This window comes from Haliotis cracherodii, unplaced genomic scaffold, assembly GCF_022045235.1.
Source record: "Haliotis cracherodii isolate W230 unplaced genomic scaffold, xgHalCrac1.p SCAF_8, whole genome shotgun sequence".
Lineage (NCBI taxonomy): Eukaryota > Metazoa > Mollusca > Gastropoda > Lepetellida > Haliotidae > Haliotis > Haliotis cracherodii.
Genome location: NW_027266341.1, coordinates 39,397,840 through 39,424,024, shown reverse-complemented (window position 1 = coordinate 39,424,024; position 26,185 = coordinate 39,397,840). Strand labels below are relative to the sequence as shown.

At 43.1% G+C, this 26,185-nt stretch overlaps 1 protein-coding gene across 1 annotated transcript; it reads right to left on the bottom strand.

The window, feature by feature from the left end:
• Positions 1-5,499: 5,499 nt before the first annotated feature.
• On the bottom strand, positions 5,500-24,746 carry LOC139449594 (uncharacterized protein DDB_G0286299-like). The gene is made up of 8 exons (XM_071231058.1): positions 24,446-24,746; positions 23,031-23,259; positions 21,961-22,183; positions 21,278-21,321; positions 16,481-16,628; positions 13,467-13,502; positions 11,624-12,135; positions 5,500-8,247 (listed from the first exon to the last, which is right to left on the bottom strand). The coding sequence occupies exons 1-8, from the start codon at positions 24,464-24,466 to the stop codon at positions 7,211-7,213; spliced, it is 2,250 nt and encodes a 749-aa protein (XP_071087159.1). The 5' UTR covers positions 24,467-24,746; the 3' UTR covers positions 5,500-7,210.
• Between the last annotated feature and the right edge of the window lie 1,439 nt (positions 24,747-26,185).

The following is a 26,185-nucleotide window of genomic DNA, read 5'->3' as shown; positions in this document are numbered from 1 at the left end:
GCAACTACAAGACATATCGCCACTGTATTTGGAGTGAAGGCGGTACATGTCAGTATGGTGCAGGGTCCGGAATTAGCGGAGCTGGCCGTGGACGGACAATAGCTTTATGTCCATTAAATATGCCCTATCATGATAATTGATATGTATTGTGAACGTATAAGCTGGTTTATCTCTTGGGGTATTCGGCGCGTCGTACAGATTTGCACGCACGATTCCAGCACAGATAAAATGTGAAGACAACATGTTGATATTGTGTTTTATCACGGACCTAGATAGTCTGAGGGTTTTATGAAGCAACCTATTTAAGGATTTGAGTGGAATGGTCAGTCAGACAGAAATATAAGGGAATTATTTAAAAACGATGACTTATCCCAGTATCTATGTAATGCACTATATCCAGACGTTACGTAAGAGTTTGCATGATCACAAAGGGACATCAGTTTACTTTTCTATGAAGGCTGTTCTTAAAAAGCAAACATTAATGTTTGAGTCAACAAGAAAAAACCCCATTTATTTTCGGTCGGGAAAGAGGGACGTCCCTACGGGCGATTGGAGTCAGTAGGAAGAGTCGGGTATCTTTACTGAACACACCGCTACATCATATATCTCATGCCTGAAAATCCTGGCCGTGTTTAACGTAATGTTTCATTCACATAGGCGTGCAGAGTTTCGAAGATCTCCACAACACATGTATGGATATTTCAATCCAAAGAAAAGCTTCAAGTTGCATGATTTACTTTTGTTAGTGAGTGAGTTGGGTTTTACACCGCTTTTAACAGTATTCCAGTTATATCACGGCGTGTCAGCTTAATGTGGGAGGAAAGCTCGAAGTGATACAGGTCTCCGACGTTTACCACTTCGGTGAAACCAACGAGCACGGGTATGGTGCTGACAAACCTAGAAACATAATCGGGGCGAACCGGGATTCGAACCCACAATCATAGGTTTCTGGTGTGCCCAAGTGACGCAACTCTGCACAGCGAATCGCGGCGCCTTAGACGACTGGGCCCCCCGTGCCCCTTACGTTTGTTAAGTTCCCGTCAAACTCCTACTACACTGATGGAAACAAATAAGGGAACAATGTAAAATACAGTCGGTACATTTGAAATAGCGCGCATATAAATTCAACACAAGTCAAAATCAAATTTTAAGTTGTGTTTGAGTGCTTTGTTTCCAACGCGTATTTGGGAGACCCATGATAGCATATCATTTTACTGTGTCTAAAATTAAGTGCTCCCTTATTCATTTCCATCAGTATGTTTCGTAGTAGACTAACATATAGTCTCTGAAATGAACATATCGTACAAAAAAACAGTTGTTCAGTTATCTTAATAAAAATATAATAAAAAGGGAGCCCAGTGAGTCTCTTCATTTTCAGATGATACTGCAGTAATCTAGACTTGCCAAACATTATAGACTTGCAAGGGCTGTAGTTGATATATTTGTATCAGGGTCTTTAAGACAGACTAGTTTCGTAGAAAAGATAAATGTAAGATTACTATTTGATACTTAGCCAAAGGTCAATAAAAGGGACCATGTGATCTCCATCTGGTCCCACGCTATCTGCCATCACCGTGCCACAGGAAGAGCAGTCATGATACAAGTTCAAATTAATTATGAAAATGTTCCTCTGTTTGTAACAAAACGTGTGCTGAAAGGACTTAATCTCCGGTCATCCCCGTGGGCTGGGGCAGGCCGTGACACATCACAACAACGACAGCTTCATCAAGATAATAGCAGCCAATGATAGACGTCTGCATAATTGTGACAAAGTCGAGATAAATATCAGATCGCTAGTTACGGAGGGGTAAGACCATGTATAATGGTGGCCATTCCCGTGGCCTGGACATGGCTTGACCTGGGTCAGTCTGCGATATCTGTAACAGCTATTAAGTTCTTTGCTTGTCCTCTTGAGATGGAAGGATAAGGAAGCGGAAACAGTTATCGAATTACTTCGTTAATCAATAATATATTATCTGCTGGTTTGGGAATTTGTACAATGTGTAGATTCGAAACATTCTTGTCAATGTGATTTTGTGTTTCATTTTCGAGGGCGTTGGGTGTGACGAAATAAAAATGTGCTTATAAAACCTTCAACCAATTAAACTAAGGGAATCTTCACCGTGGTTGATATGTATACATTATTAATAACCATAACTTGGATGCTGGTTTGTGACACGTCTGAGCTTTGAGCCCTTTCTTCTGTGCCACAGTTCATCAAGAACCTCAGACGTGTCACAAACCAGCTAAATTTCACCACGTATCAACACCACGTTGTTTTTGTATTGACATATAATTTTAGTTTAAGTCTCACCTCGTTAGATCTGTTTAAGATACAAGACTCAATAAACAACCCAGTAATGACTCAATTAAGATAAACGACAGAAAAAACATAACGAGTCACCCCATGCGGAGTTATGAGAGACTATAACAAGACGTATAATATACAATAATAACATATACAAAATAATGAGGTTGACACTAAAAATCTATTACATAAAATATTCGATCTTTAGGGGATAATGGCACACCAGGTCCCGGCAGATGGTAAAATTACATCTGGGCTGGAGAGTATAAAACATACGTGTTAAAATTACCAAAATTACCATACACTTCATTGTATCTAAAAAGAAGCTCTGATTTTTCAGCTTCGTACATGTAATAATTCAATAAAACGTGTTTTTCATCCTCAAGGTCATAGGAACATGAAGAGAAAACGCGATCGGATTGTGTTGTCATTAGGACCCGTCTCCACTCGTGGGGGCAACTCCACTCGGAATCTTGCAATAGCGCTTCATCGACTTCTTGGGAGAAAATTTCTGACATATTGTTCAGCCCCATATATTTCCTTAAGGGTACAGTGATGCCTCAGTTTATTTCGTTCATTCTCTCGTTTACTTCATTCTGTAACACTTCTTTCCTCCAGTTATTTATAATATTGTTATACATTAATCTTTGTGTTTCAGACAGCATGGCCATATCTGTTGGTAATGGGTATGATGTGTGACAGCTGTAACTTGTCTAGTTGTTTGTGAATTCTTAAGTCAGATTGTTTTCTTTTGATGGCCCATTGACAGCTCAACTGAAACACATGCCGTTTTAGCCATCGCAGGCTCCGTATACGCATAATATTATAGTGCCGCATAACACTGCACTATTTATATTATATATTGATAAGTATATACGAGTTTCCACATACTGCATTCTTGCGTGCAAACTTCCTTAATCCCAAGAAACACGGCACTGCACCACTTCTGTACGAGACATGTTGATGTACCCCATATATTATTTCCATACTCGACCACAGACCAAACCATTGAGACGTACAGCCTTGTACATGTATTATATTCCATACCCTCAAGTAATCTGCATTTGACTTTTTAATAACCCAATGGCTCGACTGGCGGAACTGGCTGGTGCTCGAGCCTTGCGATTGTAGTTTATCATCCAAAAGCGGCTTTTGTTTTGGGTGATAAATAAAGAATCTCCCCCTCGTGTCTTAGAAGTCCCAGATAGTTGTAAGTCACAATCACATCTAGAGTTTCGCCGCCACAAGCAAATGCACACACAGTCCTACTCATTGAGACAGGCCCAATATGCATCATCTTAGATTTTGCTTTGTTGATTGTCGTGGAGTTGATTTGGCACCACGGATTAAGACAATCTAACTTAATACTGAAATCACACTCAGATTCACCCATTAGTAGGAGATCATGCGCATACGTTAGTATGCCAACTGTCCTGTTGTCAATGACGACGCAAATAAAAAGGTTGGCTGACTGCAGTGACGAGGTCATTTTTATACAGGTTCAACAGTAAGGGAAATCACATACATCCTTGTCTCGGTCCACCATTCACAGCACACCAGGTCCTAGATCGTCCATTTATACGAACGCAGCAGTGTACATCATGGATATAGAAATGATGGTGCTAAACATTTTCCTCTTTATATTGGCCTCCAGTAACTTGATCCACCGGTTATGCCGGTCTATATACAATAATAAGCATCGCGGAATAAATGCAGCAAATGTAGACACGTTTTCATAGATCCGCGTGTTTCCACCACAGACGTGATACATGCAATATGGGATCCGTTGAAGTCCTGTGTAAGATTACGGGTATCTGCGGTCTTTATGTGGACGACTTGGGACTAGGGTTTACTAACTATCTGCTCCAGCTTGTTGGAAATTCATCCAGGGTTAAAACATGCCGTGAAATGCCTATGTACATAATTAATACAAATATAATTTCTATAAACCTCAACTGGAATGTTGTCTGTGCCTACTGTTCTTAGCGCTAAGTTCTGCCATCTGAATTTCTTGGATAGTTTCGCACATGTTATTGTCTCCTGTGATCTGGGTACAGATATCATGATCATTGCTAGTATTGTAGTGACATTTTCCTTACGTCTTCTTCACTATGTCGGAGTCCTTGCAAACACAGCCATCACTTAACGTACATGGACAACGATAAGAAACAGCGGAAGTTGGGGCAATAGCCAGTTGGTCTACTCAATGACATTGCCGATGATCTAAATAATATGACATTGGTCAGTGTCTATAGGGTCTATTACAATCTCATTAAAATCAGATCTTAGTTCGCGGTACCGCTTAACAAAAATCTTTGTTTAGCGGTAACGAGAACTAAGATCTGATTTTAATGCGATTGGGTCTATTAGAAACCCCTGAGGAACGTTACACAGAATGGTCTCTCCACTTCCGGCGCTTGATAGTTGATGAATACGTGACACTTGTTTATGGATAACAACCACTCTATTCATTGTCTACACACATGACATTGCTGTTTATCTAAAGTGCCGATGACATATCATTTGAACTAAAAACCTACGAAGAAATATTATTGTGATTCTGCATGTTGTTGCACATAATCATTCAGGCGTCATTTGGGGAACAATTGGAAATGGTCTCTCAAATAGACGATGCACATTATAGTTAACACTACGTACTTCCAGAATGCTACCCCAAGCATCACCCAGCAACTCCAAGTAAGATCGCCCGTGTTGATCCATGCCCCGCCTAACAAGTGGCGGTGTGAAGTCGCTTTGTAAACACGTTCCCATCTGTAGTCGGACTGACGTTGTTTCACTGTTGTTAATAAGACCACATATTTATTATGCATGTAAGGTCTGGAGAGTTGTGGATTAGAATGTGTACACATCATAGTGTTTAGTAATTCCCTGTACCTGTCACGATGCTGAGACCCGTCTGCGTGTATGAGGATTCTAATTTAATATGATTCACTGGTTAAATAGATTTATTCTGAATAAGTACAGCTGGACTCCGATATTGTTTGTGAAGGCCCTACATGGCGAGGAGGCCGAGCCATGTCCTTGCCCTCCCTATTGTGCATACGACGTGCCTAGCAGAATCAGAATCGAAATAATATTTTTCAGAGATATAATATATAAATAATGAAATAATAATATAAGTGTGTCATATGATCAACAAATAATATTTTGGGATCCGTGTGAATGTGGCATGACAGACGGGTCAATTTACGCTGGAGGCTGGAGGAGTTATCTCCCTTTAATATGCAATGTCAAAGCGTCCGTAAAATGTATTACTGAACAAACATCAACAAGTGTCAAGAATTTTCGAAATGTATAAAACCCACCCACCCAAACAGCTGCGTAAGTTATAGCCACTATACACAGCACAAAGCATCACATTAGCACATAAAGCAACTTGAGGAAGTTGCACTTCAGACAAGGCTTGGCAACAGTAATTGCTTAATCAGTCAGTCCCCTTGCAACACACTGTGCACATATCAATGTAGCGAGACAACAATTGTGTGCATTTTGGTTGCATTTGTCATGAGCTGTTTTCAAATAATACCTGCCTCACTGACACAATTGCTAAATCATAGTTATGTACTTTTAGTTTTACTATCCAACACCACAGGTCCCTAATACACAGCTATGATTCATGCCTTCACATTCTACTTATTAAAGTCATATCCATGACCTTCACAAGCTCCATCTGAGGGCAAGTTACAGAATAGGTTGATATATTTGTACACCTTACTCGCAAACCATTTACCTTTGAATACAGCAAAACCTTTCCTGTCAAAATGTACCTACGAGAGTAATGAGTTTTTAAAAGCAAGATTTCATCCCCGGACATTGTTACCATTTTTTATTTAACCCAGCGCCGGGGCAGTACACTTTACTCGTACATCCTGATTATGTTTACAGGTTCATAACTTCTAAAAATATATATTTTTATCATAATATCTTGTAAACTTAAAGATAAATAGTTTGGGAACAAGGGGCATAAATGTTTGCACAACATTCCTTAATTCGCGCTCAGATTTTCTGAAGGCCGTTGAAAAATCAGCATCAGATTATAGTTGAACTCCATGAAGGAGTGAATTGTAGCAATGTACTACCGACCTACCCGTGGATGTCGGAGAGTAAAACAAGACAGCTTCGCAGCTGATTAATTGCTTCTTTCTGAACAATGAGTCTTCCACATGGAACTAGAACCAACAAACGAAATTCAGATCTTCCCTTGACATGGTGTCTCTGTACTTTTAATACTTTGTTGTCATTTGGCAGTTTGGTCATGTTGACACATTTGTTGCCCCTCAGACAATGAAACAACATATAAGCACTTGAGATATGCCAATAATGTCATCATTTCAGCTGTTCTTTCCAACATTTTCAGCAGAACTTTTGGTATGTCGTGTCTAGTGAGGGGGGAGAACTGACGACATCACTTCCTGTGTTTCTCTCGGAAGTGTGTCAACCATTCCCCGGTACCAAACACAGCTCTATATTTCGGCTGTCTCTAAATGAATAAACAAAATCACCATTACAACACATCATGACATTAGAAATTCAGCTATTCAGGGCGGTCATGTGATGTGCTGTATGCCGATGTCTGTTGCTTCAGGGCCCTTGACTGAGTACCAGTATTCGTAACTATGATAGAAACAATTTCCTCTGCTTAAAGGACATTTTCATGATTTCCCTCTCTCATGGAGTAATACAGTATTTGTCATGATCATCAGTAGCTGTAATGTCTCTCATGTCTCTCAGAGTTGAGGATATCAGCAACATACACAAGGCAGAGAGACAGTATCCACCTGTTCCTTGAACACGGACAGAACATCTCCATTGAGAGTGTGTCAATGTGAACAGGTTTGTTGGACCTCCAGTTTGATAGTTTGCAGTTTTTTTACAAAAGGGTCATGTTTCTCCCTTGTCCATGGAGAGTTTGAGTGTGTCCACCAGTCCCTTGAACACCATCATCCTGTCTGAATGCATCCTCTCCCTTCGGTCAATCTCATCTTCAAACTGCGACTGCTGCATGGACACGAACGAGTTCATCATCATCATGACGTCTTTTATCTCCTGCACTGTTGACTTCCTTCGCTCAGTGTCTGCAGGCCTGGAACTGTCTGCATTCATCACCGTCTTGCTTTGCTCTGAACCAGAAGGCCTGCCACTACCGTTATCAATCACTGGCTTGCTTGGCTCAGAGCTGGATGGACTGGCACTACCGTTATCAATCACTGGCTTGCTTGGCTCAGAGCTGGATGGACTGGCACTACTGTTATCAATCACTGGCTTGCTTGGCTCAGAGCTGGATGGACTGGCACTACCGTTATCAATCACTGGCTTGCTTGGCTCAGAGCTGGAAGGTTGGGCACTGACTTCAAACACCATTGGCTTGATTTGTTCAAAACTGGAACTCGTGGTACTTTCTGCACCGAATATTGACTTTGTTTCCTCAGCACTTAAAGGTCTGGTATTGCCTCCATCGATGTTTGTCTTGCTTTGACCCGAGCTGGATGGAGTCGCAGTGTCATCATGACCAACCAGCTTGCTCCACTCTGATCTTGAAAGTGTGCCCTTGTCTGTATGTTCCGAGTGTGACGGAGCATTGAAGTCGGAGTCAGAGTCAGAAGGTGGTGAGGGTGGGGGTGAGAAGCATGCATCGTTGTCATCCTCCTCAAAACACTCCATCTCTAGCGGGGTGTCATCAAGCGGGGTGTCATCAAGCGGGGTGTCATCAAGCAGGGTGTCATCAAGCGGGGTGTCATCAAGCAGGGTGTCATCAAGCGGGGTGTCATCAGTGCTGGTTGTCGTTGCTGTTTTAGCTATCAAGTCTTTGTAATTTGCTGTTGTTTTATTGCGTTTTACAGCTGCTTTATAGTTGCTGTCCACCATGATCTTCTTCGGTGGAGCTTTCTTCTTCTTGGATTCATCACTTTGTTTAGATACTGAGGAAGAAACAAAGCAACTTCAGACACTGTGTAACAAAGAATCACTATACAGAACTGCTGCTCTGGGAGCATCTACTACAAGGGGTGCTACATGCTCCTTACACCTTACACCTTTACAGAACAAGAGCATGTCTGAATGAGCTCATCTCTCCCCACTTGACTTGCTATAAGTGCCAGCAGTAGAGTCACGATATCAACAGGTCCAGGACACTGCTGGTTGTATACATCTCACCCTCTCTTAACCGTGTCACTACACAATGGTGAGGTCAGGACACTGCTGGATGTATGTACATCTCACCCTCTCTAACCCGTGTCACTACACAATGGTGAGGTCAGGACACTGCTGGTTGTATACACCTCACCCTCTCTAACCCGTGTCACTACACAATGGTGAGGTCAGGATACTGCTGGTTGTATACACCTCACCCTCTCTTAACCGTGTCACTACACAATGGTGAGGTCAGGACACTGCTGGTTGTATACATCTCACCCTCTCTTAACCGTGTCACTACACAATGGTGAGGTCAGGACACTGCTGGTTGTATACATCTCACCCTCTCTAACCCATGTCACTACACAATGGTGAGGTCAGAACACTGCTGGTTGTATACACCTCACCTTCTCTAACCCGTGTCACTACACAATGGTGAGGTCAGGACACTGCTGGTTGTATGTACATCTCACCCTCTCTTAACCGTGTCACTACACAATGGTGAGGTCAGGACACTGCTGGTTGTATACACCTCACCCTCTCTTAACCGTGCCACTACACAATGGTGAGGTCAGGATACTGCTGGTTGTATACACCTTACCCTCTCTGTGCCACTACACAATGGTGAGGTCAGGACACTGCTGGTTGTATACACCTTACCCTCTCTGTGCCACTACACAATGGTGAGGTCAGGACACTGCTGGTTGTATACACCTCACCTTCTCTAACCCATGTCATTACAAAATGGTGAGGTCAGGACACTGCTGGTTGTATACACCTCACCTTCTCTAACCCGTGTCACTATACAATGGTGAGGTCAGGACACTGCTGGTTGTATACACCTCACCCTCTCCATGCCACTACACAATGGTGAGGTCAGGACACTGCTGGTTGTATACACCTTACCCTCTCCGTGCCACTACACAATGGTGAGGTCAGGACACTTCTGGTTGTATACACCTTACTCTCTCCGTGCCACTACACAATGGTGAGGTCAGGACACTGCTGGTTGTATACACCTTACCCTCTCTGTGCCACTACACAATGGTGAGGTCAGGACACTGCTGGTTGTATTCACCTCACCCTCTCTAACCCATGTCATTACACAATGGTGAGGTCAGGACACTGCTGGTTGTATACACCTCACCTTCTCTAACCCGTGTCACTACACAATGGTGAGGTCAGGACACTGCTGGTTGTATACACCTCACCCTCTCTAACCCGTGTCACTACACAATGGTGAGGTCAGGACACTGCTGGTTGTATGTACATCTCACCCTCTCTAACCCGTGTCACTACACAATGGTGAGGTCAGGACACTGCTGGTTGTATACACCTTACCCTCTCTGTGCCACTACACAATGGTGAGGTCAGGACACTGCTGGTTGTATACACCTCACCTTCTCTAACCCATGTCATTACAAAATGGTGAGGTCAGGACACTGCTGGTTGTATACACCTCACCTTCTCTAACCCGTGTCTATACACAATGGTGAGGTCAGGACACTGCTGGTTGTATACACCTCACCCTCTCCATGCCACTACACAATGGTGAGGTCAGGACACTGCTGGTTGTATACACCTTACCCTCTCTGTGCCACTACACAATGGTGAGGTCAGGACACTTCTGGTTGTATACACCTTACTCTCTCCGTGCCACTACACAATGGTGAGGTCAGGACACTGCTGGTTGTATACACCTTACCCTCTCTGTGCCACTACACAATGGTGAGGTCAGGACACTTCTGGTTGTATACACCTCACCCTCTCTAACCCATGTCATTACACAATGGTGAGGTCAGGACACTGCTGGTTGTATACACCTCACCTTCTCTAACCAGTGTCACTACACAATGGTGAGGTCAGGACACTGCTGGATGTATGTACATCTCACCCTCTCTAACCCGTGTCACTACACAATGGTGAGGTCAGGACACTGCTGGTTGTATACACCTCACCCTCTCTAACCCGTGTCACTACACAATGGTGAGGTCAGGACACTGCTGGTTGTATGTACATCTCACCCTCTCTAACCCGTGTCACTACACAATGGTGAGGTCAGGACACTGCTGGTTGTATACACCTCACCCTCTCTAACCCGTGTCACTACACAATGGTGAGGTCAGGATACTGCGGGTTGTATGTACATCTCACCCTCTCTTAACCGTGTCCCTACATAATGGTGAGGTCAGGGCACTGCTGGATGTATGTACATCTCACCCTCTCTAACCTGTGTCACTCCACAATGGTGAGGTCAGGATACTGCTGGTTGTATGTACATCTCACCCTCTCTTAACCGTGTCCCTACACAATGGTGAGGTCAGGATACTGCTGGTTGTATGTACATCTCACCTTCTCTAACCCGTGTCACTACACAATGGTGAGGTCAGAACACTGCTGGTTGTATACACCTCACCCTCTCTAACCCGTGCCACTACACAATGGTGAGGTCAGGACACTGCTGGTTGTATACACCTCACCCTCTCCGTGCCACTACACAATGGTGAGGTCAGGACACTGCTTGTTGTATACACCTCACCTTCTCTAACCCGTGCCACTACAGATGCATGATGCATGGTGAGTTTAGGCTTAATGTGGAGTTGAGAGAGAGGGAATGAAAAAAACCTTATTTCAGTTGTGTCATGGCATGTGAGCCTCAAGTATGAGGAAAGTCAGATATGTTCGCAAATAGCATGGTGATGATGGCCAGGGTACTGACACACCCAGGATCATCAATGATCATAGGAAATCCACAAAATGATCCCGACAAGCAAGGAATTGTGACCTGAAAACTAACAATAGGATGACATGCAGATCATTCAGACTACTTCAAGGTCAGCCAAGCAACAGCCTCCCAAAATGGGAACAAAGATTTATTATCAGTGATGTTGTCAAAATATCTCTTGAAAAACTAATTATCCTTGACACAAGGCATCGGCTAATGCTGATTATAAGTAACTGTTACTGTCTGCCTTGGCCTGTTTCAGAAGTGATTACAGCATTGTTTGATGTCAATCTGGTACATTACAAGACACAGGGCCCTGGTAATTAGGTTTAAATCAAATAGCATGACGAGGTCACATCAAGATTTCCCTGTACATGTGACAGTCATATTGAGAAAACATAGCTTTAGAACATTGCCAGGAAGACAGGGAAGGTTACCTTCATTATCCAATAACCTCTTCCTGGGTGACCTTCGTTTCTCATTTCCCACCAGTGCGTTCTGTGTAGGGTCACCAAGGCTTCTCTCCCTTGACTTCTCTTTCCTGCCTCTAGAGTTACTGTTACTTCTTTTAGCTGATCTCCCCTTTGAGTCATTCATGTTTTCTCCAAGACCCTTTTCAAATAATTTGGAAGCCTTTCTACTTTTTCTTGGAGTTTTGGGTGAATCTGCTAGGGTCTTGCTTAACCAACTCCTTGGCTTGGACTGTGAAGTCTGCTTTGAGACAACGTCTACAGTTTTGCCTGCCAGTGACACAACAATGGTGTCAGGGTCAGTGCTGCTTGGAGTGTAGGTCAGGACGGTTTCCACAACATCAGTGTTGTAATTGTCCTGGGATGTGCCCGACGCTGTGCTGTTTGTCGTGTTGGGCACAGTCGGTTGTGTGGAGTCTGTGGTCTGAACCTCATTCTCATCCCCCAGATTCACGATAGCCTGGCCAACCACACTGTCCCTGCAACACCACATAGACACCATCACTAAACAAACCTTATAGGAGGTCATAGCGTCACTACACAGACCTTGCTGGAGGTTATAGAGTCACTACACAGACCTTGCTGGAGGGTATAGTCACTACACAGACCTTGCTGGAGGTTATAGAGTCACTACACAGTCCTTGCTGGAGGTTATAGAGTCACTACACAGACCTTGCTGGAGGGTATAGAGTCACTACACAGACCTTGCTGGAGGTTATAGAGTCACTACACAGACCTTGCTGGAGGTTATAGAGTCACTACACAGTCCTTGCTGGAGGGTATAGAGTCACTACACAGGCCTTGCTGGAGGTTATAGAGTCACTACACTGACCCCCTAAGGGAGAAAACTGTTCACAGCAAATTGCGGCGCCTCAGAAGACTGGGCCACCCGAATACCACAGTATTCACAACCTGTGTAGGACTGAGAGTTGTATGTTGGTGCACATCCATATGATCATCCATTTCAGAAACAATAGAATTAATAACAGGTAAAAGAGGCTAACAATGTTTCTGTGCTAACTTATCTAAGGTCGGTTTCATAATCAAACATCTTACACAAACTGTAATTGAGGTAACCCCAATCCTTTTGAAGCTATATGACAACTGCTAATATATTTCATGATAGAGTCAAAGCTATATATATATATGACATTTCAAACATAGTTGCAAACCAGTTGCTCCCAATGTCTGTATCTGATCAAAGGGAGATAACTCCAACAAACACCACACTGGATTCAATACCATTACCACACAAACCCATTTAAATGTATTCAACTGACATAACTGTAAACAATGCCTACGTTTGACTTAAACACCCTAGATGACCCAAGTGAACCCATGTTGACCAAGATATAACCACGATATTGATTGACGTCCCCCTTGGGTTGACCTATGTAGCCCATGCCTCCTGAACCTGGGGGGTGTGGTCCTTAGGCTGGCTGCCCCCAAGTGATGGCATCGGTAAAGCTAAAGTAGAACTCTTTGGTTTGCTATCAACATTTTGTTTGTTAATGTTTTTGGAGCTCAATCAATTTTTTCAACATTAACAGGTACTCAAATATATTTTTAAAAAATGAATAACACCCTGCACTTTAAATTAGTCTGTCTTGTGTACAGGATGTCAGCAGATGCCAAAGGGTAGGGAGCAACCATCTAAAAAGGGCACATCACTTTTTTCCTACAGAGTAAAACAGGTGCTTAATTATTTCTTGAGAAAAATCTCTGAAATTGTTATCCATAAAAATACTCCTTGTTAAGAAGTGTATATGAATCTGTGTACTATCCATGTGCACACTGAAATGTTACTTACAATGCATTGGGAGCTGCATCATCATCATCAGTAAACCTGAAACACACAACACCAGCACCAGTCATTCCTATACGCTACACCTCTCTGGTGATATGCACAAAAAACAAATAAAAGGCACCATTCATTATTATTTATTACATTGTGATTTTATAGGTGCATAGAATGTTTAATTTAGATGAAGATGGGAACCCATGCACTTTCTAAAGATTTTCTTAAAATTTAAATTCAAACATACTGTAGTCATAAAATAGAGTGAAAAATAGATTGGTTTATACTGTCGGGTGATCATCATGTGACAGGATGTTATCATTCATAGCTTGTGCGAATGTTATGATTGATTGTGTCTTTATCGACGTATGTCTCTTGTAAGCTAGTACTGATGGTGGGAATGTACAGGGTAACTATGTAGCCAACAGGTGTCTATTTGGGTGATAAAAAGGTGATGTAAGTAATCCTACTTTGATGTTAAAATTCAAATTCGGCCTAGCAATTCTGATTATTCTGATTATTGATGCCGAATTATTTAATTTCCCCATTTGAGGTGTAAATTTTTTTTTTTATCCCACTTCTCAAGCTACTTTTTCTTTGTGTTGACGTAGTTTGAGGTGTACGCATTTAACTTTCTTTATCAATCTGGAAAGGCATATAGTCCATATTGTGAGAACTATTATTAGTTTTCAGTATAGACATATTTATATGATTGCATGTAACAGCTGGTGTTTGGGAGAGTATAGAACATATATTTTACAACCCAGGAGAAGATACACAGCACAAGTGTATACATGTACCTTGTTCATGTGACATTGAACAGGAGCAACATGTCAGTGCTGACAATAGCAGCCTTCGACATGAAGAAAAGTGTATACATACACCTTTTTCAGGTGACACTTTGACATGAAGACAAGCGTATACATGTACCTTGGTCATGTGACATTGAACAGGAGCAACATGTCAGTGCTGACAATAGCAGCCTTTGACATGAAGACAAGTGTACATGGCCCAGTGGCCTAGTGCGAGACAGCTGCCTGTCATTTCATCTACGCCAGTCTCACTAAATACACCTCATTCTTATCACTGTTCACTTCAGCAGAATGGTGGTTGGGCCAATCAGCTCCATTTGTAGCTTTGTTCATTGTAGTAAATATCTCCCTGTATATCTTGTTTGTATGGCCAAGTCCTAATTTATTATCCAATTTCAATCTACTGTTTGTATAGAATGGCAACATGCGTCACATTCACAGCCTTTCACAACAAGATATATGCCACACAGTCACACGACATCCCGTCAAACTCCCACCAGGAAACAGGACACAACTCCAAGCTCCCACACGGTAACATGACTCCACTCCCAACTCCCAACCAGAAACAGGACACCACTCCAAACTGCTACACAGAAACAGGACACCACTCCAAACTCCCAAAAGGAAACAGGACACCACTCCAAACTGCTACACAGAAACAGGACACCACTCCAAACTCCCACTAGGAAACAGGACACCACTCCAAACTGCTACACAGAAACAGGACACCACTCCAAACTCCCACTAGGAAACAGGACACCACTCAAAGCTCCCACACGGCAACATGACTCCACTCCAAACTCCCAACCAGAAACAGGACACCACTCCAGGCTCCCACACAGAAACAGGACACCTCTCCAAATTCACACATGGTAACAGAACACCCCTCCAAACTCCTACACAGTAACAGGACACCACTCCAAACTCCTACACAGTAACAGGACACCACTCCAAATTCACACATGGTAACAGGACACCACTCCAAACTCACACATGGTAACAGGACACCACTCCAAACTCCCACTAGGAAACAGGACACCTCTCCAAACTCCCAACCAGAAACAGGACACCACTCCAAGCTCCCACACAGAAACAGGACACCACTCCAAACTCCCACTAGGAAACAGGACACCACTCCAAACTCCCAACCAGAAACAGGACACCACTCCAAGCTCCCACACAGAAACAGGACACCACTTCAAACTGCTACACAGAAACAGGACACCACTCCAAACTCCCACTAGGAAACAGGACACCACTCAAAGCTCCCACACGGTAACATGACACCACTCCAAACTCCCACACAGAAACAGGACACCTCTCCAAATTCACACATGGTAACAGAACACCCCTCCAAACTCCTACACAGTAACAGGACACCACTCCAAATTCACACATGGTAACAGAACACCCCTCCAAACTCCTACACAGTAACAGGACACCACTCCAAATTCACACATGGTAACAGAACACCCCTCCAAACTCCTACACAGTAACAGGACACCACTCCAAATTCACACATGGTAACAGAACACCCCTCCAAACTCCTACACAGTAACAGGACTCCACTCCAAATTCACACATGGTAACAGAACACCCCTCCAAACTCCTACACAGTAACAGGACACCACTCCAAACTCACACATGGTAACAGAACACCCCTCCAAACTCCTACACAGTAACAGGACACCACTCCAAATTCACACATGGTAACAGAACACCCCTCCAAACTCCTACACAGTAACAGGACACCACTCCAAATTCACACATGGTAACAGAACACCCCTCCAAACTCCTACACAGTAACAGGACACCACTCCAAACTCACACATGGTAACAGAACACCCCTCCAAACTCCTACACAGTAACAGGACTCCACTCCAAACTCACACATGGTAACAGGACTCCACTCCAAATTCCAACATGGTAACAGGACTCCACTCAAAACTCACACACGGTAACATGACTCCAAACCAAATGTCCACAAGGTAACAGGACACAAGTCCACTAGCAAATTTGACGAGATACATGGGTAGTACAATTATGAAATACTAAGATAATCCTGACTCCTGCTGGTGTCCCGCCAGACGGTAAGACACCCGGTAGTCTGTGCCCCTTCCCCAGCAGGCAGGACATACAAGGGTTACACTAACTTACAGGCTGAACGTCAACTAGAACACAGCACATTCTGGACACAATGCAATGTGAGCTTACATATGTTGCCATCCATCACTGTCGTGATCATCATCAACATCTTCATCAGAGTTGAGCGAGAAGTCCGAGTCTTCCTCCACGTCGGAGTCAATCGCCTTCCTCCACTGCCACTTAGAACCATGCTTCGCTTTCTTGGGACTGGGAAGAGCTGAGAAGACAAGCATGTTACACAGATCTCACGCTTCACACACACGCAACTTGTACCGGTACCCTTCAAGAAAATGTTCCAATTTTAAAAGACTGACACATGAGAACTACCTCCCCTATCGCATGTCAGTGCTACCTTACAAACTTGGAAAGTCGAATGCACCAACCTTTCACAATGTTCACATCATTCCATGTAGTGACAGGAGTAAATGCACGTGACAGGTTTGTGGTTTGTTTACAGATTTGATCAAACAGAAAACAATCTAAATCTGGTCTACATGTATATCTACTTGCTTGACTGCTCTCTCAGTGATCAGAAAACAATAAGATACAACAATATGGAACAAAATAAAACAGCTGTTAACTTTCTGAATGATAATTAATGAAATGAATTGTAAATATATGTAGTCAGTTGCCCCTAGAAACACCTTCCAGAGACGACAAGGGCAAGTACATCTGTCTACATGGTGCTGTGAGAACAGGGGCAAGTCATCTGTCTACATGGTGCTGTGAGAACAAGTTCATCTGTCTACATGGTGCTGTGAGAACAGGGGCAAGTCATCTGTCTACATGGTGCTGTGAGAACAAGTACATCTGTCTACATGGTGCTGTGAGAACAAGTACATCTGTCTACATGGTGCTGTGAGAACAAGGGCATCTGTCTACATGGTGCTGTGAGAACAAGTACATCTGTCTACATGGTGCTGTGAGAACAAGTACATCTGTCTACATGGTGCTGTGAGAACAAGTTCATCTGTCTACATGGTGCTGTGAGATCAGGGGCAAGTCATCTGTCTACATGGTGCTGTGAGAACAAGTACATCTGTCTACATGGTGCTGTGAGAACAAGTACATCTGTCTACATGGTGCTGTGAGAACAAGGGCATCTGTCTACATGGTGCTGTGAGAACAAGTACATCTGTCTACATGGTGCTGTGAGAACAAGTACATCTGTCTACATGGTGCTGTGAGAACAAGTACATCTGTCTGCATGGTGCTGTGAGAACAAGTACATCTGTCTACATGGTGCTGTGAGATCAGGGGCAAGTCATCTGTCTACATGGTGCTGTGAGAACAAGTACATCTGTCTACATGGTGCTGTGAGAACAAGTACATCTGTCTACATGGTGCTGTGAGAACAAGTACATCTGTCTACATGGTGCTGTGAGAACAAGTACATCTGTCTACATGGTGCTGTGAGAACAAGTACATCTGTCTGCATGGTGCTGTGAGAACAAGTACATCTGTCTACATGGTGCTGTGAGATCAGGGGCAAGTCATCTGTCTACATGGTGCTGTGAGAACAAGTACATCTGTCTACATGGTGCTGTGAGAACAAGTACATCTGTCTACATGGTGCTGTGAGATCAGGGGCAAGTCATCTGTCTACATGGTGCTGTGAGAACAAGTACATCTGTCTACAAGGTGCTGTAAGAACAAGTACATCTGTCTACATGGTGCTGTGAGAACAAGGGCATCTGTCTACATGGTGCTGTGAGAACAAGTACATCTGTCTACATGGTGCTGTGAGAACAAGTACATCTGTCTACATGGTGCTGTGAGAACAAGTACATCTGTCTGCATGGTTCTGTAAGAACAAGTACATCTGTCTACATGGTGCTGTGAGAACAAGGGCATCTGTCTACATGGTGCTGTGAGAACAAGTACATCTGTCTACATGGTGCTGTGAGAACAAGTACATCTGTCTACATGGTGCTGTGAGAACAAGTACATCTGTCTGCATGGTTCTGTAAGAACAAGTACATCTGTCTACATGGTGCTGTGAGAACAAGGGCATCTGTCTGCATGGTTCTGTAAGAACAAGTACATCTGTCTACATGGTGCTGTGAGAACAAGTACATCTGTCTACATGGTGCTGTGAGAACAAGTACATCTGTCTGCATGGTTCTGTAAGAACAAGTACATCTGTCTACATGGTGCTGTGAGAACAAGTACATCTGTCTACATTGTGCTGTGAGAACAAGTACATCTGTCTACATGGTGCTGTGAGAACAAGTACATCTGTCTTCATGGTGCTGTGAGAACAAGGGCAAGTACATCTGTCTACATGGTGCTGTGAGAACAAGTACATCTTTCTACATGGTGCTGTGAGAACAAGTACATCTGTCTACATGGTGCTGTGAGAACAAGTACATCTGTCTACATGGTGCTGTGAGAACAAGTACATCTGTCTGCATGGTTCTGTAAGAACAAGTACATCTGTCTACATGGTGCTGTGAGAACAAGTACATCTGTCTACATGGTGCTGTGAGAACAAGCACATCTGTCTACATGGTGCTATGAGAACAAGTACATCTGTCTGCATGGTTCTGTAAGAACAAGTACATCTGTCTACATGGTGCTGTGAGAACAAGTACATCTGTCTACATGGTGCTGTGAGAACAAGTACATCTGTCTACATGGTGCTGTGAGAACAGGGGCAAGTACATCTGTCTACATGGTGCTGTGAGAACAAGGGCAAGTACATCTGTCTACATGGTGCTGTGAAAACAAGGGCAAGTACATCTGTCTACATGTTGCTGTGAGAACAAGGGCATCTGTCTACATGGTGCTGTGAGAACAGGGGCAAGTACATCTGTCTACATGGTGCTGTGAGAACAAGGGCAAGTACATCTGTCTACATGGTGCTGTGAGAGCAAGGGCAAGTACATCTGTCTACATGGTGCTGTGAGAACAAGGGCAAGTACATCTGTCTACATGGTGCTGTGAGAACAAGGGCATCTGTCTACATGGTGCTGTGAGAACAAGTACATCTGTCTACATGGTGCTGTGAGAACAAGTACATCTGTCTACATGGTGCTGTGAGAACAAGTACATCTGTCTGCATGGTGCTGTAAGAACAAGTACATCTGTCTACATGGTGCTGTGAGAACAAGGGCATCTGTCTACATGGTGCTGTGAGAACAGGGGCAAGTACATCTGTCTACATGGTGCTGTGAGAACAAGGGCAAGTACATCTGTCTACATGGTGCTGTGAAAACAAGGGCAAGTACATCTGTCTACATGTTGCTGTGAGAACAAGGGCATCCGTCTACATGGTGCTGTGAGAACAAGGGCAAGTACATCTGTCTACATGGTGCTGTGAAAACAAGGGCAAGTACATCTGTCTACATGTTGCTGTGAGAACAAGGGCATCCGTCTACATGGTGCTGTGAGAACAGGGGTAAGTACATCTGTCTACATGGTGCTGTGAGAACAAGGGCAAGTACATCTGTCTACATGGTGCTGTGAGAGCAAGGGCAAGTACATCTGTCTACATGGTGCTGTGAGAACAAGGGCAAGTACATCTGTCTACATGGTGCTGTGAGAACAAGGGCAAGTACATCTGTCTACATGGTGCTGTGAGAACAAGGGCATCTGTCTACATGGTGCTGTGAGAACAAGTACATCTGTCTACATGGTGCTGTGAGAACAAGTACATCTGTCTACATGGTGCTGTGAGAACAAGTACATCTGTCTGCATGGTGCTGTAAGAACAAGTACATCTGTCTACATGGTGCTGTGAGAACAAGGGCATCTGTCTACATGGTGCTGTGAGAACAAGTACATCTGTCTACATGGTGCTGTGAGAACAGGGGCAAGTACATCTGTCTACATGGTGCTGTGAGAACAGGGGTAAGTACATCTGTCTACATGGTGCTGTGAGAACAAGGGCAAGTACATCTGTCTACATGGTGCTGTGAGAACAAGGGCAAGTACATCTGTCTACATGGTGCTGTGAGAACAAAGGCATCTGTCTACATGGTGCTGTGAGAATAGGGGCAAGTACATCTGTCTATATGGTGCTGTGAGAACAAGGGCAAGTACATCTGTCTACATGGTGCTGTGAGAACAAGGGCAAGTACATCTGTCTACATGGTGCTGTGAGAACAAGGGCAAGTACATCTGTCTACATGGTGCTGTGAGAACAAGGGCAAGTACATCTGTCTACATGGTGCTGTGAGAACAAGGGCATCTGTCTACATGGTGCTGTGAGAACAAGTACATCTGTCTACATGGTGCTGTGAGAACAAGTACATCTGTCTACATGGTGCTGTGAGAACAAGTACATCTGTCTGCATGGTGCTGTAAGAACAAGTACATCTGTCTACATGGTGCTTGTGAGAACAAGGGCAAGTACATCTGTCTACATGGTGCTGTGAGAACAAGGGCAAGTACATCTGTCTACATGGTGCTGTGAGAACAAGGGCAAGTACATCTGTCTACATGGTGCTGTGAGAACAAGGGCAAGTACATCTGTCTATATGGTGCTGTGAGAACAAGGGCATCTGTCTACATGGTGCTGTGAGAACAGGGGTAAGTACATCTGTCTACATGGTGCTGTGAGAACAAGGGCAAGTACATCTGTCTACATGGTGCTGTGAGAACAAGGGCAAGTACATCTGTCTACATGGTGCTTTGAGAACAACAAACATCCTGCATTCTAAACACAATTAGCATTCATTTTTTTTTAAAATATGCCATTTATTGATGCCATATAAAATAAAAACATTCCATGATGGGGCGTGATGCATTCTTTGATGAACAGATAAACTGTCTGTATTTTCTTGTCAGCTCTTTATAACTGTTGATATTCTAACACTAATAACTATAGACAATACACAGAATGAACTGGATAAAAAATCGTACCACTGGATAAGAATGTTTGCTTCTCTTGTTTCTTGCCACAAGGTCTGAAATTGGAGGAAAGAATCTATGTATGATTTACAAAAGTAGATTACAGAAGTAGACAACAACTTATACAACACTCAAAAGTCAGATTAGTACACATTAACTCTTGAAGTTGGCAAAATAAGTAAGAAAAACGTTCATTTTTATGGATAACAATTTCTGGTTTGTTGCATATAGCAAAAAATGCCAAAATACAGAACAATGTCTAGATTCAATAATCTGAAAATTTGCTAATTCATCTGAATTTCCTGGAAGAAAGAATTGATAAATGAGTGAGTCATTGAGTGTGTTTTTTTACCATGTTTACACCAAGTTCAGCAATATTCCAGCAATATCACGGCAGGGAACACCAGAAATGGGCTTCACACATTGTACCCATGTGGAAAATCGGACCCGGGTTTTCAGTGTGATGAGTGAAGGCTTTAACCACTAGGCTACCCCACCATCCCGGATAAAAAGATATAAGGAGTCACATAAATATAAAATAAATGTTTACAGGCCCGTAGCTGGGTTGAAGTCATTTATACTGATTTTCCTCGAGTTTCAGCCTAAACACTAGTTTCAGGTCCTACAATGAAACTAGATGTATTGGCCGACACCCCGAGGAAAGATGTGTGCGTACATAGTTTGCCAAGACATACATGGACTTCTTGCCAGCAACTCCAGTGGACAGGGGCTCCTTTTGGATCAGCTTGCCCTTCATGTTGCACACACAGATAGACTGGAGACGGCTGTCCTTGCCGGGCCGGAACATCTTAATGGCCTTATCCATCTCGCTGTCATTGGCTGGGAAGTGGTGCATCCTCTTGGCCGTCTTCTCCGTGAAGATGGGAAGACCTTGTTCAAACCTCTCCAGGAGTTCCCCTGAACAAGACACACACACAGACATGGGGATATGTTCTTGTACACCATGCTGCTGTCATTAACCTAATCAAGCTGCTGCATGAATTGTTTTCAACACATCATATCTTGCTATGTCACTGTTTCATGTTTCATTAAGAGGAGGAAGTACTTTTTCTGAAAATCTGAAGTCATACTGAGTTACAATCTATTCTATGGCCTTGTCTTTTTGTATTCCTATCTGTGTGTACCTACCTGTACCCGAATACTTGATCTGCATGTAGTCTGTTGCCTTATCTGTGTGTACCTACCTGTACCGGAATACTTGATCTGCATGTAGTCTGTTGCCTTATCTGTGTGTACCTACCTGTACCAGAATACTTGATCTGCATGTAGTCTGTTGCCTTATCTGTGTGTACCTACCTGTACCGGAATACTTGATCTGCCTGTAGTCTGTTGCCTTATCTGTGTGTACCTACCTGTACCGGAATACTTGATCTGCATGCAGTCTGTTGCCTTATCTGTGTGTACCTACCTGTACCGGAATACTTGATCTGCATGTAGTCTGTTGCCTTATCTGTGTGTACCTACCTGTACCGGAATACTTGATCTGCATGTAGTCTGTTGCCTTATCTGTGTGTACCTACCTGTACCCGAATACTTGATCTGCATGTAGTCTGTTGCCTTATCTGTGTGTACCTACCTGTACCGGAATACTTGATCTGCATGTAGTCTGTTGCCTTATCTGTGTGTACCTACCTGTACCGGAATACTTGATCTGCATGTAGTCTGTTGCCTTATCTGTGTGTACCTACCTGTACCCGAATACTTGATCTGCATGTAGTCTGTTGGCTTATCTGTGTGTACCTACCTGTACCCGAATACTTGATTTGCCTGTAGGTATTGGGATCTTTTTCACGCAGGATGACAAGGAAGTCCAGGGCCTTGGTTTTCAAGTTGTACAACCCATTCAGACCCGCAAATACCCTCTTTATTTTACGGTACTTTTGAGCCTGGAAGCTCTTCTGCTGTTTATTAACTTGAGGATCCATTTCTGTTGTCGTCTGGGCAGTTTTTATAAATGACTGTATTGTGACACACTGAAACAAACCAAGGGGAACAAAATTGATGTTTACATACATAGTGGCTATTAATACAAGGACTATGTATGTCAACCATTCTGAAGCTTTGTTTTTAAACATAGCCTCAACCTTACTTGACTCTAATTGCCCTATTCCGCAGGAGGAGTTTCTGCTCATATGACCACACAGTGGGTGCAGGCTTATCACGTGACCAGATTTTTCTCTTGTTTGTAAACAAACACACTTATTCTGAAATATGAACCAGCAGTCCTAATGCAAGCCTTTTGGTGTGCATTACATATTGGTTTTCATTATTATGTAGATCTGCTACTACAACTGCGACAGTGAGGTGCATAACAATACAGATTTACACATCAAAGTGACTGTATCCTTGGATCTCCATAGGGCTCCGATGACCACGATGACCGCCCATCATGGAGCCTTACAACCAATGTAAACAAAGAATAAATACACAAATGGAAATGGCAGATTTAAAAACACACAGAAACGTTGATGTAATATCCCTTTAAAAGTTGACTGACCGAGACAGGAACGGCCTGTCCCAGATAAGTTAGGCAGACATGAAATTTAAGAACATGCACATCCTATCGACTGGCAACCTTTTCGTACACCTATAGAATGCTAAATACCTACCTGCCATATTTGTTTGATGCTATATCATATGACTATAAATAAAAGCTTAATGATTAAACCTCAAAATGGAATGGCAAAGCAATTCACAAACATCACGCATGGACACAGAGGACAACCCCGATCTGTAATTATGTTCACCATCAACGCTGCCACAACCTCATTGCCAGTCATACAGCTGTAACTTTCCTGCGGAATACCTCATTTATGCTTTTAGATGTTGCATTATTAGGCATCCCATTTGGACTTTCAGTTTCGCAATCCGTATGCGATGCTCTGATTAGTCTGATGAAAGTCGTGCCGACGTGATCTGTAGTGGGATGTGGGTCTCTATGTAGCAATAGGGAGCACGAAGATCTAGATGCGACACGACACTATCTGAGAGACTGCTAATTATTGTGACCATTGATTTGCGGCCCTCACACACACATTGGTAAGTGTGTGTTTTATCAATTGTGTGTGCTCTGAAATTGATTTCATCATGTTTGATAAGCTGTCATTCTGATATGGGTTACCAGCAGCCACTGTATAGGCTACTTTCTTAGCTACTGACCTGTAGGAATGTGCATGGCATGTAGTCTTGGCCTGTGTATCTTGCATTCACTATTCTTTTTCAGGGATCTGGTTGACAAACAGATGCCAAAACAGGTGCCAAAGCCAGGTTTAGTTAATGACAGATTGCTGTAAACTCCATTTCACTGTGTTTTCCAAGCACCGAGAGCCACACGAGGACAATCACAGAACTGCAAAACAGCTCAAATAATTCTAGTTCTGAGGAAATACAGGAATGATATCAACGAAGTGACAATGTTGATGTAAGAAAAGCTCCCCAAAGAGTAAACGATTTCGCTACTAGCTCCTTCTCAGCGCGTTACACCCTCGGTATAGAGAGCTCGCGAACGGGCTATCGCTGTGAGGAGCTTGATGATAAGGGGGTTATTTCCAAGCTCCTCACAGCGATAGTCTGAGAGTGAAACGAAGGTGTCACGCGCTGGGAAGGAGCTCGAGGTTATTTCCTGTTTATCATCGGTAAACTGGCATCGGTTTTGGAATACGCGGCCGACAATGATAGACAAGAGGCACAGCTCGCCCTTACATTTTGTGTCAATGGTAAGACTAGTACAGACTCCTTGCACGTACACATATTTCTGAGACATTTTAATATGATCGATGTGTGATAATAACAAAAATATTATGATTTGAGTACGAGCAATATTTTAGTTTTACATGGCTTTTAACGAAATATATACGCAATACGACCGACACGGTGAAGCAGGAGAGTCGTAGCGTACGTGTAGATATAGTCTGAGATATGCCGTGGTCAAAGCATCAAGTCAGACGCATTCAACTTTCATAAAGACATATTACTTGTTTTATTTACACCCATACAGTGATAAAACATATTACTTGGTTTCGTTTATTAACAAATTGGTATTATATGTGTTGAGTGATCTAGCAGTAAGTATGTTGATTTTAACTCGTACTAGAGCTAAGGGGACTTAAATTATTAACTCACTCATTACCAGCTGATCACACTTTAGCGGAGCTAGACGTACAGGCGGTGGGTTGGTCTGCGTTATTCAACTAAAACATCCGTTGAAGAACATCTCTATCACATTAACATGATTGGTTTTACTGATGATAATCTTTCATTGATGACAATTCAAATATAACTGTGCTATGGTTGACTAAATATGTTCATTACGACTTTGTGTAATTGTATCAAATGTTAGTAAAACGAATCAGAGACCATATACCGATCGGTATCGGTGTGTATCGGTGTGTTTGAAATTTGAGGTCGTCTCACTGTAGATTTGATATCTATAATTGTAAATTTGGGACCGTCTGCTTTAGCGTCGTCGGGAGATTTGTTTGTGAATTCTTTGGAACAGATCAATGTTTTCTGGGTGTAATTTGGACAGATGCAATTTAAATGAAGCAACGGGACACGAAGAAGTACCAGTCGCATATATGCTTGTTTTCGTCATGATCAACGCAGTGTTTTTTGTCACCTCACTGTGTGTGCACGTGCTGAACTCACGCATCCCATACGTGGTCGACCTCCACACCGAAACAACTGGGGTGAGGTCACGTTGACTTACAAATCCCAACCTACCAAATCCTAACGCAAGGACAAACCACATCTTCTCCTAATGGCTAACTGTTATATCATTGGTCGCATTCTTTCTGATTTTCACCAAATCTCTCTCCGAAATAGGCTAATACTGAGTCGCTACGTCCAACACCAGTTTTTTTTTCATTTTGTCAAAGGATCCCCCAAAAGTCCTTTCCT